A 21,491-nucleotide genomic window follows, 5' to 3' on the forward strand; every position below is an offset into this window, starting at 1 on the left:
ACCTCAAATATTCAGGCCAAGTGAAAAGAACCAGAAGCAAAGGACCATGTATGATATGCCTGTATTTATATGAAATGGTCCCAATGGCAACTTTACAGAGAAAGTGAGTAGACTGAGGTTTGTCTAGGTCTGGGGAGGGAAAGGCACAAACTGTAAATAGGTATGAAAGAGTGCAATGGGGTAATGGAAATTCTCTAAAACTAGATTATGGTGGCAGTTACACAACTCAATACATTTAGTAAACATCATTGAATTATACATTTAAAATGGGGAAATTTAAAGTATCTAAATTCTGTCACAATAAATTTGTTTTCAAAAAAGATCAAGAGAAATTGGAGAGATTTGTAGGCTTAGAAATCAAAGATGCTCAATAGAGAAAAGGAAGCAGGGAATGGGGAGAGGGAAGGGGAAAGAGAGGTACTGGGGTATAAATTAGAGCAAGATATATTCATCCCATGCCTTTTATAATTACATCAAAATGGTTTCTACTGTCACGTATAACTAAAAAAAAAAAAAAACATTTTTTTTTAAAAAGCAAAGATTTTGTGTTTTAGAAGTAAAGCTCCCAGTCAGGAGGACAATAACTTATGGCCACCGTGTTGGAGAGAGCAGGTGGTCTATAAGATGCTAACAAGATGCATGGGAATGGGCACTGGAATGGAGCCCAGCAAGTCATGGGAGGTAAGGAGGTCCAAGATCTGGGAGTCCAGGTTTGTCCATCACAATGTCATAAATTGTCAAGATTGGTGGCAGTGATATTGAAGAGGAAGGGCTTGAGTCAATCACTGCCACTGTAAATGATTGTGGGGAAATGACCCAGTGGGCATGAGACAATAGGGTCAAGAACTTGGGATGTGTTGCATGGGCTTCATGCCTTGAACTTCAATGATGGCACATTCTACAGGAAAGAGGAAGAATGATGGTTTGAAATGAGTAGAACATGCTGGAGAATGCCATACCACCAACATATAGCAATGCAGACACATGCACACACTCATTCACACATGAACACTTACACATTCATGTGCACGTGGCCTATGAGGAATAGGATAAGTACTCACTAACACCCACAGGGAAGAGCTACATTTCTACTTCAGCTCAAGTGTAAGGGTGGGTTTCTTGAAGGGTGTGTTACAGAGCAGTTGTATTGTAGTGGATAGAATTCAAAGGAATGAGAGCAATGGGCGGGAGGAAAAAGAGAGTGCTAGGGAATGAGAAGGTAGAGATGCAGAAACAGGTATAACAGGGAGGGTGAGGAGAAAGAGAAGCTGTCAGTGAGTGAATAATGGCAACTGTTTAGTTCATCCCAAAGGTCCAACTGTGTCATGGGCCAGGTTATGATATTTCCCCAGAGACACTAGAGTGCTGCTCTTCATGGACCTGTTTTGGGGACCTACCTTGCTGATGAGCTCCCCGATCATTCCATTCCAGGAGGTGTTATGGAGCTGGTGACCGTACCTGCCATCAGGAGCCTGGTAAATCTCATATTTGAAGCCCAGGGCCTTGGCCAATGCGTCCAAGACATCTATGGAGAACCCTTTGTAGCGCTTGGGCTGTCCAAGGATGTTCTCAGCCACCATCACAAAAGGCTCTTCCTGAGGACAATAAAATGAATGTTCTTTAATTAAATAATGGGTCCACTAACATATATTTCCAGGGTATTAGAGACACCAATCATAACTTTAGAATGCTAATGTTGGGGCTAAGGGTGTAGCTTGGTGATAGAGTACATGCTTAGCATGTACAAAGCCCTGGGTTCATTCCCAGCACTAATAATGATAATAATAGAATGCTGGTATTTACCAATTTCTATCTGAAGGCTAAACTCTTCTGCTCTATTCTAAAACAATTTATGGATGGTCAAGGTACAGTGGACAACCACTCCAATGCGAAGGACAACATGGAGCAGTAGAAATTTAATTGTCCTGTGTATGTCATCCTAGGCTCTGCACAAATCCCCAGCTCCCAGAATAACATAGTGTGTTTCATTCCTTCATTTATAACATTCATGCTGAACCAGGACTCTGTTCTTAGGAAATACCATAATTCTATGGGAGTCACACAAGAAATGTGACAGTTTTCATCCAGGATAAGACATAGCAATAAAGTTCTGTGACATTAGATTGAGAGAAGACAGCATTATATCTATCAGATCATACCAGAAAATAGATGATGAACAGGCCAAGGTCACATGAGTCAAAGTAGGATAGGATTCAAAATTTCCCATCCTGAGTCCAAAGTCATGCTGAGCTTACACCCACATATTTCATGCTGGATCATGTGGGACAGGTGGGCATCTGGAAAACACATCAGCCCCACCCTTTTCTGTCTTGTGTGAGGCTAAACAAGAAGGGGCTTTTGGTAAAGAGCCCAAAGAATATAATTTATTAAGTTAGTTTTGTAGAAAAAAAAAATGGGACATAAGGCTTATTTCTGGTATGCATCCAGGGAATGCAGAAATGCTGCTGCCATAGATTTCTGTGCCTGCTGGGACAGAGGGGAAGATGTGGACCAGGTCTGGCTCAGCTAAAAAGGAACAAGTGTAAAATATCTCCACAGTTCTAAAAAAGCAAAAATAGAAGTTGAAAGGAAGATGATTCTAAGGTCTCTTACAAATGTAAAGTCTCAGATTCCAGGACAACTATATTAAAAAAATGCAACTAATGAACCATTTTGATTATAAACCATGTGGGCACATCAGAGGTTTGGGGTGCTAGAAGAATGTCCTCCTCCCAGTATCTTTCTGGGGACTCTGTCTACCAGCAAAGCTCTCCTAAGGAGCAGCAGTAGGTAAAAATCAACCTTTATATCCAAGGACAAGTGTAGCAGCCAGGAGTTCTCCAGAGCCCAGCAGCAGATCTGCAAGAGTGATCTTTCTCCAGAGCAGCTCAGAGAACTCCTTTATGGAGCTCAGAAGTCCCAGGGGAGAAGCTCCTACACTATTCTCCCCTTCATCACTCATATAATTATTTGCGTGACAGCCTTATGAAACAAAAGGCCACTCCTCAAGATACCCTTCTTCTTCCCAAACCCCGCATTAGACAGAGAGCAGCCACAGACTCAAAAGCCTGGACAGCAAAGCTCCCAGCACATCCCCATGATCCTACCAAGACAGTCACCACTTTGAGAGTCAGTCCTTGGAGACGGCTGCCCATGGGCCTTTCCTGCAGGCTACCATTCAGGCCCTTTTCTGAGTCCCACGTCGCCAGCTGTGAATGAAAAAGGGGTGCATGAAGGATGGAACAGGCACCTAGGCACACCTTAGGAGCTCCTCCCAAACTGGAATATACATCAGGCAGTAAGAAGACAGCAGCCCTCTGTGCTTCCTAGAGACCCAGAGCCATCTTAAACCATCTATTGAGATATAACAGAACTTGCCTCTAGACCAAATGGCATATCTAATTTTATTCTGTCCACCCATGGAGGCCATGTCACTGTGTCTCCCACAAAGTATCCTCTTCTTTCACTACTCCTTTAATTTTCTTAAGCCACTGGGACACTTAAGTTCAGTCATTTCCACCAACATGGGCAGGATGAGGCCCATCGGTTGTATAAATAACAATGACCCAAGTGAATAGCTTGCCTTGTATCCTGGTACCTACTGCAAACAGGGACAAGAACTCCCTGCCTGCTTTTGCTATAGTGCAAATAACATCACTTTCCCCGATACCCAGGTAGAAGCTGTGTAAATTCTCTGGACTGCCATAACTTCCTGAGGCTGCAGGGTGTATTCAATAACTGGATGTATCTCACACTGGCACTCTAACTTGATGGAGAAGACTCTGCTCTGCATCAGGAACAACAGAAGAGACACAGATGTTCTTGGGATTGCTTCCCTTCCCTGTGTTCCTGCAGAGCCTGGGCAACAATGACCAAACCTTTATCTGGTCAATGATTCTCAGTGGTTAATTGAAGAGCTGTAAAAAGTGCAGCCCCATCTCACATCAACTAAATCAGAACTCCAGGCCCTGGGCATGGGGACCATTATTTCTTCCTCAGTGATCCTGATATGCTTCTTCTTGGTCCATGGGCCTCTAGTTTGACTGTATATTAAGATCTCTCAGGGGCTTTTTAAACATTCTGAAAGCTGGGCTCCACCTCCAGAGATTCTGATTTAATTGGTTTGCAGTGGGCTAGATATGGATATTTTAGTCCCCCAGGTGATTCTAATACACAGCCAAGATTTTTGAGCCACTGCTATTGATTAAAGAAGTAATTCTCAAACTATAGTGTGCACACAAATCACCCAGGAATTCTACATGCACTTTCTGATTCTAGAGCTTGAGATTGTTCATGTCTAACAAGTTCCCAGGTGATGCCACTGCTATTGCTATTGATGATGATTCATGGACCACCATTTATGTTACAAGGAGTCCTTTAATATATCAGGATGCCTTCAGCAGCACCTACTCTTCATCAGGGATGACCTCCAGGAACCCTGGTTAACCAGAGCAGAGGATATACCTGTTCATGGAGCTGTGCTTCCTGGGGCCCTAGAGGAGACACTATAGCTCCACTTAAAGACACTTCTACTCTCCCAGAATTAACCACAGTCCTGATACTTCAGCAGGAGCTGAGCACTGACCCCTAAGAGATCACAGCTCTAGAAATTGAAGAACTACACCATCTGGAAGATGCTATAACTCTGAGGTCTAAAGCAAATCATTAGAATGAGATACAGAGTTCTGGAGCCAGTTTAAAAGAAACATGGACTCTCCCAATGTCTCTTTGGACAATACCCACTAAGATCCACTCTATCCTAAATAATAGAGTGGGCAGTGGTGAATAAATAATTTAGTTAAGAGCATGGCCATGTACTCTGAAAGTTCCTGACCACAACTAATTAGTTTGGGTGTCACTACAGGGAAGAGCAAGACCTACCCAGAATTCTAATCAAAGGCATCAAAGATATCAATGGTACCATATTCTGGACCCTAGAATGGTGAGAAGGAGAAGGCTATTTCTCCATTAAGTCTCAATAAATAGCACTAGGACACAGAGTTGATTCCTATAGCTGGATTACAGCTGTTTAAAAAAAAAAAAAAAAAGGAAGAGGTAACTAGACATGGTGGCACACACCTGCAATCCCAGCTGTTCAGGAGGATCACTAATTCAAATTCAGGGCCAGCCTCAGCAACTGTCTCAAAATAATAATAATAATAATAATAATAATAATAATAATAATAATACATTTTTTAAAAAAGTGCTAAAGGCTGAGGGTGTAGCTGAGCAGCAAAGTGCCCTTAGATTCAATCCCCATTCCAAAAAATAAAAAAGGATAAATTAAGAAAATACAGTCAAGGGATTGATTCTCTATGTTCTATGGGTGACAGCATAGAGCTTGAAACAGGGATGGGTGTGTATTCTTGCTGCCTGCATCTGCAACCCCATAACTGCTTAACTTGGGCACCAGGGCTGCTTAACCCTGATGTGTGGCCTTTATTTCTTCTGGGTTGGATGGAGTTGTAAAGGTCCCGTTGACCATCTCAATGCCTAACAGTTTTGATGGGAGCAATCAATCTTGTCCTAATGATGATGTGCTAATTCCAAACACTGGATATTCTATTCTAGTCTGAGATGGATTCCTACATCTTCTGCCAAACCTCCCCAGTATGGTGAAAGGGCATCTTAACTCTGTGCCCATGGCTTCAATAAGCACCTGGAATGGAGCTCTGTTTGGCCTTGATTAGCTAGGCTTTATTGTATTTCTACTGGGATTGTAATTAGGCAGGAGAATAGAGTATAGAGGCAGGAAGGAGTAGTTGGGAAGTCATGTGCTGCTATGGTTTTGGCTCAACTGTGAGAATAGCACAGCCTCTCAATGCCTCCCCATCACTGTTTGTTTCTAACCACTGCCTGACTCCAGGCGGAGCCATCTTTACCCTTGACACTTGCAATAGTCTCCTTATCAGTCTCATTATTCCCAAACTTTCTCTCATCTGTCCCATTCTCCAAAGTGCCGGTACCTTTACAATAAAGAAGCTCAAACATGAATGATGTTGATTAAAATTTACTAATTAACATTTCCGACAGAATAAACCCTAATACTTGTAGGCTTGACCTTAAGTAAGACTGTCTCATTCCAGAGCCCACTCCCTCAGCTCCACTTCTGTTTAGTAGCCACAGTAAATTCCTTGTCCTTTTTCATGAAAATTGTGTTTCTTCCTGATCTTTGCATCTGGTTCCTTCTGCCTACAATGCCATTTCTCCTCTTCTGGATCTGTTACATTTTTACTCATTTAAAAAATAAGCCTTCACTTTAGAAAAGTTTCAGATTTACAGAAAAGTTGTAGAGGTTGTACAGAGACTGTCCATAAAAGACACAGTTTCCTCTGTTGATAAGATACTAACATATCCATACACTCCACATGCAGTCTCCCCTGTTACTGACATTAATGTATCATACATTAGGATGATGTATTCATCACCACTAATGAATGTTTGGCCCAATCTCCATGATTTATGCAAAGCTGCAACAGACATGATCTCCAGAGGCTTGTAGTCTGGGCCTATGTCTCTGAGCCAGTCGTCAGACCTGGGTTTCTTGCCCTATTCTCTGGGACCATGAGCTATCCAGTGTCTTACGTTCTTGGTAATTCCCATCTCATTGTTACAACCTTGCCTTAGACACCATGTTATTTCTCATCACAAAGATCAACTTCTATAACTGATCTACATTTGGGTAAAAAGATGGGAAGCTGAGTGTTGTAGAATTAATCCGTAGCTGTGTTCTGGTTGTTCTCACCATTTACCTAAATGACCTCCCACTACCCACTTGACAGCATAGAGCTTGAAACAGAAGGAAGTGAACAAATGTTTATTCAATACAATGAACTTTACTCAGATTCCATTTTCTTATCCCTAAAATGGAATACAAATATCTTCCCTGCCTATTAAGTTGAGGGGCTCAAAGGAAAAAAATCATTTTGAAATAATCTATTATAAAAAGAGCTTAATTAAGAATCATGTAGTAAAGAATCAGTAGTAAAGAATTAGTTTTATAACCAATAACAGAGTAAAAAACATCAAGCTATAATAATATGCATACAATATGACCTTAATTATGCTTATCAAGAAAAAGCATTGATAAAAATGGGAGAAGATACATTAAAATGTGATACACGTTTATATGTATTACATATAAATGGAGGAATTATAAATAATCATCATTACCTTCTTTGTGCTCTTCTTGCTTTTAATAGTTTTTTTTCACTACTTTAGCAGGAAGGAAAATGAGCTTTTGATAAAAATAACCGGCATAGGTGATTAAGCGAAACCCTACCACATGCACTTTTATGACTGAGGACTGAATGTCAAAGGAGCAGTCAGAGTCAAATCATCTGTCTGTGAATAAGGGCCCATCTGAGAGAACCAAGTAAATCTGTGCTCTTGCTCCAAGAAGCTGTGGATCGGGGACATTTATCTTCTAGAAAAGACATATTGCTAGTTTGACCACTGTCTCATATTCTAAGACCTCTCCAAGCTAGTGTAGAGCCCTAGACCCTGTTGGGTTGGGAGACAGGGAAGCAGCTATAACTGAGGCCCAGGTTCATGAAAACAAGCAATGTTCCTCCACTAAGAAAGAGAGATGGCACCAAAACATTTTAGTTAATATTCACACAACCCTAATGCAATAAGACCATTTAAATCAAAGTGGAACTTCATAAGAGGGAAAAAAAAATCCTCCAAGCCTGTTATCATCCTTATCTTTTGGTCTTAAAGTACTTAGGACTTAAAGGTTTTTTGTTTTCTGTTCTTTTAATACCAACTTCTCTCTCCCTGGCCTTTAGGCATTCTGTACCCTGACAAAGAAAGAAGAAACACTTCAAAGTGAAACTCAAATTCTGCCTTTCGAACACATCAAAGTACAACTGTGTTCCAGGATTCGGGATCCTTCATGTTAGACAGGAAAGTTTATTATTCCCTCACATCAGGCGGAATCTGAGAACCCCGGGCTGAGCTATTCTCCCTATTTCTACAAAGCTGCATGTTCTTACCCAAATCTTCAGAACAGCATGGTAAGCCTTGGTCATTTCTGGAAGAGGCCATCCCTCTGAACACCCAAAACATAAGACCAAGATAGAGAAAAATATAGTTCAAATGAGAGAATCCAGTGGAAATTAAAACCAAACAAAAAGCTTTAAATGTATTCTCAATCTTGCAGCCAACCAACACCAAGACCCAGGGTGCCCAGTGCTGCCCACTCTGAACGCTGAGGAAAATGTTTCAGTCAGTGAAGCCCAATGAGGCTGATAGGCTTGATAAATGGGAAGCCAGAAAAACCTTTTACTCAAAGAAGTCCTGACACTTAGTCATACAGCTCCAGACCATTTGATTTGTACATAGTGCGTCTACTCTGATTTCCCCTTGTATTTTGCAGACAGAGTTTTGTTTATGGGATCAATGAATTTATGGCCACAGACACCCACTTTTGACAGCTGACCTGTCAAGATCAGTGCCTGAAAAACTAATTTCCAGCACTGTTAAACAAAACGAGTCCTGCCACTATTTGATAAGACAGCTCTGGTTTTCATTCATTGCCGAGATCTGCTCTGCCCAGACCAGCTGCATGCTTAGAGCCAGATGTCACAGTGCAATCATCACTTGGAAGGAGATAGATGGTTTCCAAATCTGATTATGACAAACAACTGTTCAAGAGACCCGCCAATCGGAGAATAAATTTTATAAACCACTGGTCTCAGGAAAATATATTTCCTGAGTCAATCAGGGTATTCTTCATGCTAGTGTTTCTGAGTTGCAAGATGTGGGGATTTGGGAATAAATGCAGGGCTATTAACCCTAAATGGGACAGGCTTCCTTTGGAAGATTGGGCTTCGTGATCTGCAACTTAGTTACAGAAGTATCTTAAAGTGTCATTTTCATTCCATGGGGAGGTAAGATGAAGTGGGGAGGCAATCCAACCACTTTACAGCTGACAGACAGAATGTGACAACTTTGACATAGAAAGCCTTGCAAATTCCTACAGAGGACAGAGAAAGAAGGAAGAGAGACAGAGCAGGGAGGGAGAGAAGAAGAAGTGGGAAAGAAGTTGGTTTACTTAACGCTAAATCTCTTGTTTAATGATATCCAACAAGACAATAGATCACAATATATTTTCACACTTTTACAGCTGATGGAGGAATACTTTGGTGGTAAGCTGGTCTCAGGAAAGCCCTAGAAGTAGGAGGTGAAGCTTTTATGGCCATGTCTGTCACATGTCACAACAAAAGTTGGAGTCCCATGTGAACTGTAACATCAGCTAAGTGCAGATGGCCTCAGTTGGGATACAGGCTTCTGTAATGGTGGCCACAGTGGGTTTATCATCATATCAGAGCAAGGGCTTCTCTTGAACAGTAAGTTTTCTATTAAATTTTCTTCCTTTTGCCCATTTTTACTGGAAAACAAATGGGCTCTGTGTATGTTTCAAGGGATCATAGCCTTGAATGGAAGCAGGATGAAGAGGAACCCATTGTCTTTTTTTTCAGTCAAAACAAATATTTACTGAATATTTACTATGTACAAGACTATTTATAATTTTACCTTCTGTACTTAAACTAGTTCAACTTTTTCTAATTTGCAGCTGATTTCTGCCTCTCTTTCTTATCCTTCCCAGATCATCTAACCTAGGGTCTGACTCAAGCTCCTATTTTCCCATTTTATTCTAAGCTAATTTATATTACATTTAACACCTGCTATTAGTTGTAGAAGCTTTTTTCCCCATACACATACACAATGAACAGTAGTTGGGGGCATATATTTACCAATTTATACAATATGATTCCTTGAAAATCCCTTTCACCAGAAAACTGACTTACTGTGTGGATCAAGGCTTCATGAAAACCTTGAGGGACATGTGACTGATCTTCCCAAGAGACTTTTCTCAAGAATGCTGGTACCTTCACAACTTTCAAATTGTCAATTTGTTTGTGTGGTGGGGGAAGGTGTTTGTTTGTTTATAGTACATGAGATCAAACCCAGGGCCTCACACATGCTAGGCAAGGGTTCTACCACTGAGTTTCATCCCCAATTACCCCACCACACCTTTTTTAATGCTGAGACAGGGTTTCCCTAAGTTGCCCACCTGACCTTGAACTTGCAATTTTCCTGCCTCATCTTTTCGAATACCTGGGGATTGCAGGCATGTGCCTGTCTTGTAAACTTTTCTTTTTCCTAAAAAGTAACAAAATATTTGAAGTTTTATTTTCAAAGATATTATAGATTTTTATTCAAAAGTGCTTTGCCATTATTTTTTATTTGTTCCAATTAATTATACATGACAGCAGAATGCATTTTGATGCACTATACACAAATGGAGCACAACTTTTCCTTTCTCTAGTCATATATGATGTAGTAACATTATTTGTGCCATCATACATGTATCTAGGGTAATGATGCCCATCTCATTCCACTATCTTTCCTACCCCGGTGTCCCCTCCCCTCCCCTCACTCTCCTCTGTCCAAAGTTCCTCCATTCTTCCCATGCACCCCCCCGCAACCCCCATTATGGATCAGCATCCACTTATGACAGAAAACATTCAGCCTTTGGTTTGGGGGGATTGGCTTACTTTGGTTAGCATGATGTTCTCCAATTCCATCCATTTACCTACAATGCCATAATTTTATTCTCTTTTAATGCTAAGTAATATTCCATTGTGTATGCACACCACAGTTTCTTTATCCATTCATCCATTGAAGGGCATCTAGGTTGGTTCCACGGTTTAGCTATTCTGAATTGAGCTGCTATAAACATTGATGCGGCTGCATCACTGAGTATACTGATTTTAAGTTCTTTGGCTATAGACACAGGAGTGGGATAGCTGGGTCAAACGGTGGAAACCCATTATCTTGAGCCAGCATGAATCAGACATTAATCCAGAACTAATTTTAGACACTTGATTGCAAGTTTGTTTTTTTGTTTGTTCATTTTTGTATGGGTGCTTGTGCATGCAAGCTGGGGAATGAATGGAAGGAAGGCCTCCCACATGCTAAGTAGGCACTCTATCACTGAGCTCCAATTGCAAATCTTAAGCTTTAGCCAAATGCAGAGGCAACATGTTTAGACACAAACACAAGTTCTCAGCAGCAGAGCACAAGCATCTGAGAATAGTCTATTAATATTTGTAGACAGGGTTCCTAAAGTTAGGTCTAATTTTGAGAGTTCATTTTGGAATTCCAACATATCAGGTCCACTCTGGACCCTGGGAAGTATAAATCACAGGTTGAAAGTCTCTGTCTCAATCAAGTCTATTTGCATAGGGAAGTGAGCATTTGGTGAAACTTTTACTATCTTAAAACAGAAACTGTGCTAAATGGTCAGAGGGCAGAACTGCAAGAAACTGAGAAAAGAGTGAAATAGGCTGGAAAGCTATCCTGTAAGGGAGGTTCATGAAAAACTTTTAGCAAGACTGAGAGAAAAACACTTGCCCAATGTGTTGGAGAGAAAGATTTAAAAAAAAAAAAAAAACTTGGAGAGCTTCCATTGATTCTAGCAATGTGTCCTTCATGGTGGAGACAACACACGTATCCAAGCCTTAGCCTCTGCTCTCTGAAAGTCCAGGGCAGCAAGCATTCACTAAAGAGACTGACCGATTCCAGAAGTGCCAACAATAGAGTGAGGACACATAGAGTGAGGACAGCAACAGCAGCAGTTTCACTGCTGCTTAAGATAAAGAAGCAAGGAGATTTTGCTCCAACAACAATAATAATAACAACAACAATGCCAAGTAACTGAAAAAACCATACTTTAAAAAAATTAGACTACAGGAGACTTGCAAGGAGAGACAGGACATAAAGAATGTTTCATCTTTGGCTGAGCATGGGACAAAACACGTGGTAATTGCAAAAGTGAGCATGAAGAAAAATGATCTGAAATTTTAAAGAATTCTTAAAGGACTAGTGTAAGTCAGCATGACTGGATTTCAGGAGCTTCAGACTCAAGGGAGATCATGCACACTCTTTTCTATGAAGTCTCCACTAAGTGGAGTGGGAGAAAGAAAAGCAGTATGGTATTTAAAAATTATGGAACAATACTAAGCATATGTATTACCAACATAGGACTTGCATCAGATATATGTAGGAAAGCTTACAATTGAACTATAAGACAACCCAACTTTTAAAAACAGAAAAAGGATTATTTTTTTCCAAAGAAGACACATGAAATATAAACCAATATAAACTTGAAAATATACATACTCAACATCCTTCCACATCAGAAGATATGCAAAATAAGATCACAAAGAGACACTGCTAAACCTCATTAGGATGGCTAAAATCCAAGTCAGATATTACCAAGGGTCAAAGAGGATCAGGAATGCAAACTGTACAGCAAGACAAGAAGATAATTTGGCAATTTCTTATAAAGCTAAACATACCCTTACAGTCCCACCTAGCAAATCTACCTCTAGGCATTACATAAGGAAAATAGGAAATATGTTCATGCAAAGGTCTGTATGGGAATATTCATAGAAGCTTTATTCAAAATAGACAAAAATAGAAAGTCGCCAAATGCTGATCAGCTGGTGAATGAATAAACACAGTGTGGTATATTTATATAACAGAATACTATTTCAGCAAAACATGGGTGAAGCTCAGAAGCATTATACTAAGTGAAAATGCCAGACACAAAGACCCCATATTTCATGATTCAATTTATATGACACTCTCACAATGGCAGTATGATAGGTAATGAAAATAGATCAGTGGTTGTCTGAGGTTGGGAATGGGAGGAAGATATCAAATGCAAAGAGGAAGCAGGACTTCTTGGAGGTAATGGAACAATATTTTTAATGTTGTAGTGATTATACTACTGTATACATTTGTCAAAGTTGATCAAACACTGTACACCTCAAATGGGTGCATGGAATTGCATTTAAATAGACATGCTATCTGTGTATGAGTATGTGGATGAGGAAGGAGGAAGAGGAAAGCAGGGGGTGGGGGTGGATTTTGAAAATAATGGAGCCCTGTGACAGGGAGTAGCACCAACCTGTTATCTGACCTGACTGTGACTATAGGGCAGGGTGGATGAGAGGAAAAGATTCCCAAAATAACAATATAACCAATATTATTACACTCAGGTAATTTTGCTTTAACTACCTAAAGCTGGATAGTATCAAGTGGCTGGGAAATTGCATATCAATTTCAAAGAACTGGATGTATCTTCATAAGGGTTTAAGAACATAAGCACAATTTTACCTGAAAATAGTTCTATGGTGTTGTGGGAAAAAATAGATTATAAAACATTTTATACAGTGTGTTTCAACTTATTTTAATGCTTATTTCTTTTTGTGAGATGGTGCACATATACACCTAAAACACAAATGTTCAGTGGCCAATTCTGGCATGGGGTAGAGCATTGGGACTACAAAGAATGTTCATCCTTGCACAATGCAATCTTGTAATGTTTGAATTGTTTTACAGAGAGGAAGCATTGCTTTTATAATCAGAAGAAAAACAATAAAGCAATTTTCATTTTGAAACTGCACTGCGAACTGGTGTATAACTGTAATGTTGGTTTTGTGTCTCTTTTTAATTGTTTTAAGTATACTGGGTTTGTCTCTCTAAGTCAACTGCAATTTCTAGCAATGGCGGTGTCTGAGGTGGGACACAGTGGGTTGAAATTCTAGATCTTCCATTCATGAGCCAGGGTGACCTCTGGCAAGTTAACTGGCCATGTTCTTTCTTTGGGCTCAAGCATCCTTATCTGTAGCTTCCATCAGAAATGAGTTATTATTATGGACAATAGGGTTTATTTTCCTCTCAGGTCTCTATGATGCTCAGGCCCATATCAACAGCTTGTGAAATTCTTGTGGTTTGAATAGACTAGAATTAATGGCACTACACACACTATTCATCAGTCTGAATTCTGACAAGACATGTTCCGCCAGCCAGTTCTATGAGTTCCCACATTGGGAAAAATAATAAAAGACAGGTGTCTCCTGTTAAACTCTCTACATTCTTGGCCTTCTCTTCTTCCTGGAACACCCTCCTCTTCCTTTATTCTCTGACTCATACTTATTGTTTGAAAATCATTTTCAATATCCTTCTTTGCATCTCCAGGAATAAGTGTCTCTCTTTGGCAAGTCCATAACATTCTGACCATAGCTCTGTAGAAATCCTTTCTCAATATATTAAAATTCACAAATAAACTATATCTCTGTTAAGATAGGAACTTTCTCTTCTTCATTTTGGTACAGTTAATAAAATCTTGTTAGAAAAATTAATAAAATTGATCACCCTTGGACACTTGCTCATTAACTAGCTATGATTTTATGTTTTTGCAAACTCTAGGTAGCATCCTATATATGAAGCTCTGCAAAAGACTTTCTCACTCAGTGCTGATTTAAAATGGTTGAAAGTTTGGGGGCTGTATTTTCCTCTTTGCATTGTTTTTATGATGAAAAATTATTTTAAGACTTCTAGCTATGGAAAAGTATTACCAAAAATGAGAATCCAATGACATAAATTAAAAAAAAAAAAAAAAAACACCACCTTACATGTCTTTACCTCTACCCTTGTTAGTGTGTGAACCAGATGCATCTTGTCTTGGGTTCATCCCTTATCTATTGAATCAGTGTCTGTATTTTAATAAGATCCCAGGAGACAGATAAGCAGAGTAATGCTTGAGAAATAGTTACTAGATCATGGCACCATTATTTTTGTCTAGGACCTTTAGGACCTGTTTTGATCATCTCTCAATTCCTCTCTGTCCACCTCCTAACTAACCTCCACTCAGTAGCCAGAGGTTTCTTTTTTCTTGTTCTTCATCTTCTACTTTTTTTTTTTAAATAAACATTGTTTTCTTTTGCCCTCCTTAAAAATTCTCAAGTAGTTTCCTACTAAGCTTGGATTATCCTTTCTGAGACCTGTATGACTCACCAAGACCTGGACCATGTCTGACCTTCAAACGCATACTGGCTCACCATATCCCACCAATACCAGCCACCTTTCATTTTCACAAGCTGAGGTCCTTTCTGCTTAGGAACTTTGTGCATGCCCTTCTCTTTCCTGATAAATCTTATCTCTACCATTCACATCCTTTGCTTGGCTCTTTCTCATCTGGTGGGTCTTGCCTGAAATTCTACTGATAAAAAACTTCCCAGGTCATTCATCCTAAATACTCTGAAAATATTCTCAAATACAGAACTTTGCTACTTTCTTTGTAGCTCTCAAATACTGTAACTGAAAAAAAACACCCTCCATGATAGATGTTTGTTTTGCTCACCATAATATACTAAAAATATGACAAAATTTCTGACTGACAGCATACACTTAACAAGTATTTGTTTAATAAACAAGTAAATTGAAGATCTAGTCCAGGTACAAGTAAACTTTCCCATAAATGACTAGAAAGTCAATATTTTGGGTTTCTTGGGTCATATGGTCTCTGTAGTCAACTACTCAATGGGTATAGCTAGGTTCGAACAAACTCTGCTTTCAAAAGAAATGGCAGGCTGGATTGAGCCCAGAAGCCATAATTTACTAATTCCTGATGATCAATATCCTTATTTCTATTGTTTTCTGTTTAGAATATTCTCCCTTTCAATTGCCCTTTCCAATCATGTTTCTTTTCTCAAGGTTTAATTGGTTATTTCTTACTTCTTTAAAAGGTCATGTTTTGAGGAAGCTCCATTTTATCCCTTCAACCAGAAGTGACAGATCTTCCCACATCCTTAAGGCAATGTGCTTACCCTTCTTCATGGCAATGATCACATTCGGATTCCCCTGACAGTTCCTGCAGCCGATGGAATATTCTAAAGATGTCTGTGATAAAATTGCCCACTTCCCATGCTCTTCCATAATATCATTTCTCCTCCTCCTATTAAGAAGTAAAGTCTAATTCATCCTCTTTTAATCTGGTCTGAATTTGATTCTGTCTATCTCTGAGGCTAGATTGGAAAAGGCTAAGATGCTTCTGCCCAGTTCTCTTGAGATGCTTGCTCTAGGATAAAACTCTATACCCTTGACACCTTTGAAAATTGGGGCCAGATAATTTTTTTCCTTTTCTTTTCTTTTCTTCAAGAGGAAGGGGCTGTTCCATGCATTACAGGATGTTTAGCAACATCTCTGATCTCTTTCAACTAGATTACCATAGTACTACCCCAGTGTGATAATAAAAAATATCTTCAGACATTGCCCAAAATCCACTGGAGGGCAGAATTACCCCCACCACTACCCACTGAGTACCACTTATCTAGGGGAATCCAGATGCTATGCAAAAAACACAACCCTAAGAACATGCAGCTGAAAAGACCACAAGTAGATATTCTGCTTGACAGTCTCTTAAGGGTTCAGCCTTCCAGCCACTCGGGCAAAGTAGTAGACATGTTAGTAAAGCCATCCTGGACTCGTAAGACCAACCTATCAGCCAGGAAAGTCCTACTAATTATCCCCAAAATCAGAAGAATTGCTAAGCTGAGTTCTGAGCAAACTTCTAACATATAGAATCCATGATATACAATCGTTATTGATAATATTGAGTTTTAAGTCATTTGTTACATAGTTATAGTGACTTGAACAGCATTTGGTACCTGGAAATATGATGTTACTATAAGAGAAAGTACAAAATGTGTGAAATATGCTTTGAGACTGAGTAGAAGTTACAAGACCCCTAAGGAGATTTATGGTAGATATAAAACTCAAAGAAATTGACTATAAGAGTTCAGGGGAAAATATTGAAAGCTAGAAGAAAAAGTGCCTTTGTACATAGTAGTTGAAAATTAAGAAAATCTGTCATCGGCAATAATATGGATAGTAGAAATGATACTTAATAAACTGATGAATTTAAGAAGGAGTTTTGAACATTCCTTTGTTCTTGCTTATCTGTTTATCATAATGCATGCATAGATGCATAGTGTTTTAGTCAACTTTTTCACTGCTATGACCAAAAGACCCGACAAGCAAAATTATAGGAGGAAACGTTGGGGGGCACATGGTTTCAGAGATCTCAGTCCATAGATGGTCAACTCCATTGCTCTGGGCCTGAAGTGAGGCAGAACATCATGTTGGAGAAATGTGGCAGAGTAAAGCAGCTCAGGACACTGGATTCTGGAAGCACAGAGACTCTCTGCTCATCACAGACAAAATTTAAACCCCAAGGGCATACCCCCAGCTACCCACCTCCTCCAGCCACACCCTACCTACCTACAGTTACTACCTAGTTAATCCCTATCAGTGGATTAATGCACTGATTAGATAAGGGCTTTCCTAACCCAATCATTGCATGTCTAAACTTTCTTGCATTGTTTCAGAAATGAGATTTGGGGGAAACCTCATATCTACACCATAACTCACAGATAGTTCATAGATGAACCAAAAAGAAATTCTATTTTCAAGTAGAATTTAGGAAACATATATAGAATCTAGGCTTGGTTAGATTAAAGACCTAAATTATTTTTCATTTTTAATCTTTTCTTGCAAAAAAATTCCAAAAATAAGATAGTTTCTCAATGCAAAGATCAAATCCTTCAGACTACCCAGAAGAACGTTCCAGGAAGTCAAGGGTCTGATTATCAAACTCTTTCTTAAGCCCTCATAAATATTTAAGGTGATGTATTATAGATCTTTCAGTGAGACAAAATCTTGAAGGTGCATATCACAGACATTCTCTGTTAAACAATAGAATATCTTAAATCTATAACAGCCTGTTAGGAAGCCCCAGCTAAAGAAGAGTGTATCAGTCTGCTTTGTGTCACTTTAAAATACCCAGCAAGAACAGCTTTGAGGAGAGAAAGTTTGTTTTGGCCCATGATTTTAGAGGTTCAGTTATTGGTGAACTGACTCCATTGTTCTGGGCCCAAGTAAATCAAGACAGGAGGGCATGGAAGAGAAGCCTTGCTCCATTAACAATGGACAGGAAGCAAAGAGAGAAAGAGAAAGGGGCCAAAGGGATGATGAATCCTTCCACATAGTTGTCACCCAGTTAGTCCATTCAAACTAAGGTGGGCAAATTAGGTTATAGCTCTCACAATACATTGGATTTTGCCTTCCTGCATTAACACAGAAGTTTTGGGGGACACCTCATATCCAAATTATAACAAAAGCTTCTCTCAAAGAATTTATAAGCATGCTATCATCTATTGTGGTAAGCAACCAATAAACTTAACAGGAAGTCCATGTAGTTTTTAAAGGAATTATAATGGCAGAAGTATAGCCAGGTTAAGCTAAATGGGTTGGAGATAAGGTAAAATGAAAGACACTTAGATCCTTCAGTCTCTGTGGGTAGGGAGCATCTGAGAAAACGATTCAGCTGTAAGCAGAAAAGTAAGGATTATTGGTTCTGATTTATAAATAATTTTTCCTTTTCCATTTCCAGAAATGGAAAAATTATTTATAAATCAGAATCAATAATCAATATTTCAAAGGATAGAGTAAAGAAACAGAGAACCACTTTCTGGAAGTAACAAAGGCCCCTAATCAAGGAGTTCATGACATGAGCCCAGCTGAATATTAGAATTACAATATACAGTTATCACTATGTGCTTCCTAATTCCTTTCTCCCTCATGGGTGAGAATATTTATTTCAGCCATCCTCACTGGTTTACCTTGTACATTGAGCATGAGAGTCATATAATTTAACTCTTCATATTAGTATCCAAGAATCTGTATTCAAAGATCTTCATCTGTCTCTCAATCTGATTTAGATGGCATGATCTAGGACTATGAGCCAAAATCATAATGGAATAAGACTGTGGTATTCTTGAATAAGGGAGGTGATATCCAAACCTGTTACTTTGATATGTGAAAGCTTTGCTTTTTCAAATAGAATTATTTTTAGCTCTAATAATCAGTTTGAGTAAATATTCCCTTTTTGTTTGAGAAGGGTATGACCAGAAGCAACACTTATAGAAGAAGATTCTATCTTCCAAAAGTAGCAATGACATCATCAATGCATTATTTCTTCTAGAATGTGACCTTGTCACTCTTCCATCAACATTCAGAACCTTATTCCTTTTCTCTCCTTGAACCTTAACTGCCTTAGCTTATAATTAATAAATTTTGATTATTAATTATATCAATACTAGAAAACAATATTTATTATTTGAGACAACTGACTTAGTCAATTTGTTTGTCCATTCTGTGTCCCATTATTATCATGTGAAATCTGGGGGTATGAATTCTTAATATCTACCCTTTTCACCTTTGAAACCATATATGAAAGAAAGGATTGAAAGGTATGAAATGAAACCAAAAAGTGCATATTGTATCAATAAAACTAAAAATCATTATATAAATGATATTATATAAATCAATGGTTATGAATATTAAATCAAGGTATATTAATAAACAACATGTGATTTCTGAAGTACATCCTAAATGCACATGCATTGTCCACTAGGTTCTATTGCAGTCCTTAACTGGGGAAAGCCAGCCACCACGTACGAGACTCAACACCCCAATACCACCATGCCAAAGAGGCTGCACGTAGATAGGAAGATAGTTTCAGATGAATTCAATCTTCTAATAATCTTCACCAAGGTACCAGGAATGGGAGTGAAACCCTCTTGAGCCCTGTTGAATATAGCTAAGTGACCTCAGTTGATGCCACAAGAAGCCAAAGTCACCTAACCTCAAGGTTGTAGAATCAGTGAGATAAAATATAATTAATATAATATAATATAATTATTGCTGCTTTAAGGCATTGAGTCCAGTTTCTGATGCATTTACCCTGGTTCTCATGTTTAGAGCATAGCTGGTTTATTCCTTTCTCTATTCCCACTGTATCTAAAATAATGCCTCCCATACAAGGTAGATATGTTTACACTTTACAAAGTATTGTTACACACATCTCTCAGTGCCACCAACACTTTGTGAGTTAGTAGAAAAGGAATTATTCTCCGGTTTGCTGGTTAAGAAACTATGATTGAGAGAGGTCAAGTGTCTTCCTGTGTCTCTATTAAATAATCCAAAGAGGTTGTAAACTCAGGACTTTCTAAATTCAAGTACACTGGACATTCCTCATTAAATGCTCCCTCTGCACACTGCAGCATCTGTATAAAGTTTTGCTTACTTAATGGGGGAAGAAAGAAAGAAAAAGTTAGGCAGGAAAGGAAAGAAAAATATTCCTAAGGTTTTAATTTAATTTACGGTGATAGAATCTTATCTGAATTCTGGGGCTGCTGAGGAGGCCAGAACCTAGTCACATTCCTGAGGTCAGCATTTTGCCATTTCTCCTTCTCTTTACATTTTATTTGCTGGGTGGGGAATCATGCCACAGCAATGGTCCACCCTGGAAAGCTCACAGGCCTCAGGCCTCCTCCAGCTTGTCCCTTCCTCCTAGCCCCTCACTTTAGAGGTCTCCCAACTGCATAGAAAGCAATTGACTCTCATTCCCCCCAGCACCAGAGTCAAATAATTATTCTTGCCCAGAATACAGCTATAAGAGAACTAAAACTTTCCCTAAATGTAATTTGTACATAGAACCTTGGAGTAACATTAGGAATCAAGAGATATTTTGAAAATATGTTTATGTTATGGGGGATAGTAGAATCTTTGAGACCAGATGCACTAGCTATGGAGACCGTATAAGGAGGTGATAGATAGATTTTCCTGTTTCTAATTTTCCCTTTCATATTTAATTATAATGTAAATAGTATTTGTTTTCAATACCAGTGAGTCTTTAGATTATATGCATAACTTGGATCTGAGCATAATCAAATAAGTATCTTTCTTTCTACCACAATAAAAAACAGAAATTCATTAATACATAATACATCACATTGTATAATGTGAAAAAGGCTTTACCTGTGATGAGCTTTAAGAACAGTTTAGGGAAATAGGAGAGAGGTGCATGCACCCCCATGATTGTGTATCTCTCAAGGTCAGCAGCTGTGTGGCAACCAAAGACCCTGGTCTCACAGCACACACTCTTGAGGTAATGACATTTTCAACTGAATTGAAAGGCATGAGATTGAAGGGAATGAAACAGAATGTTCACAAAACTCTTTACTGATAAAAAGGCTATATAGTAATGTAACACGCTACAGTTGAAAAACTTTAAAATCAATAGTGAGCTTGCCTGAGAAATATCACAAGGCGGTAGTCAATTTGTTAGTCCATTCTGTGTCCCATTATTATCATGTGAAATCTGGGAGTATGAATTCTTAATATCTACTCTTTTCATCTTTGAAACTATATATAAAAAAAGGATTAAAAGATATAAAATGAAGCCAAAAAGTGCATATTGTATCAATAATACTAAACAATCATTATCTTTGGCAGAATGAGTTCAGACAGACTTAAATTTGAATCCTAGCTCAATCACATGTTAATGATGACCTTAAGTAAGCCACTTTTCCCTTTTTAGCCTCAATTTATTTCCTTAAAACAGAAAATACAATAACATTGATTGCCAATCCTTGTGAGTTTTAAAATTCACCAATGTTCTGATTACTTCCAAATTTATATTCCCAAATCAGAATTCTTCCCTGGGCTCCTGACTCAAATGTTCAGGTTACAGCTTGACATCTCCATTTGATACCTAACAGACAACA

General features: G+C 38.8%; 1 protein-coding gene across 2 annotated transcripts in view; it reads right to left on the reverse strand.

Annotated features, from left to right (window-relative positions):
* Positions 1-21,491, reverse strand: part of Grid1 (glutamate ionotropic receptor delta type subunit 1) — a 703,077-nt gene that overhangs the window by 112,796 nt on the left and 568,790 nt on the right. For both annotated transcript variants that reach the window (XM_048801681.1, XM_048801682.1), the window contains exons 9-10: positions 3,108-3,209; positions 1,398-1,595 (exon numbers count right to left, since the gene is read on the reverse strand). In XM_048801681.1, coding sequence (XP_048657638.1) covers positions 1,398-1,595; positions 3,108-3,209 — 300 coding nt within the window. The remainder of the gene's footprint in view (positions 1-1,397; positions 1,596-3,107; positions 3,210-21,491) is intronic.

This window comes from Marmota marmota, unplaced genomic scaffold (assembly GCF_001458135.2).
Source record: "Marmota marmota marmota unplaced genomic scaffold, marMar, whole genome shotgun sequence".
Lineage (NCBI taxonomy): Eukaryota > Metazoa > Chordata > Mammalia > Rodentia > Sciuridae > Marmota > Marmota marmota.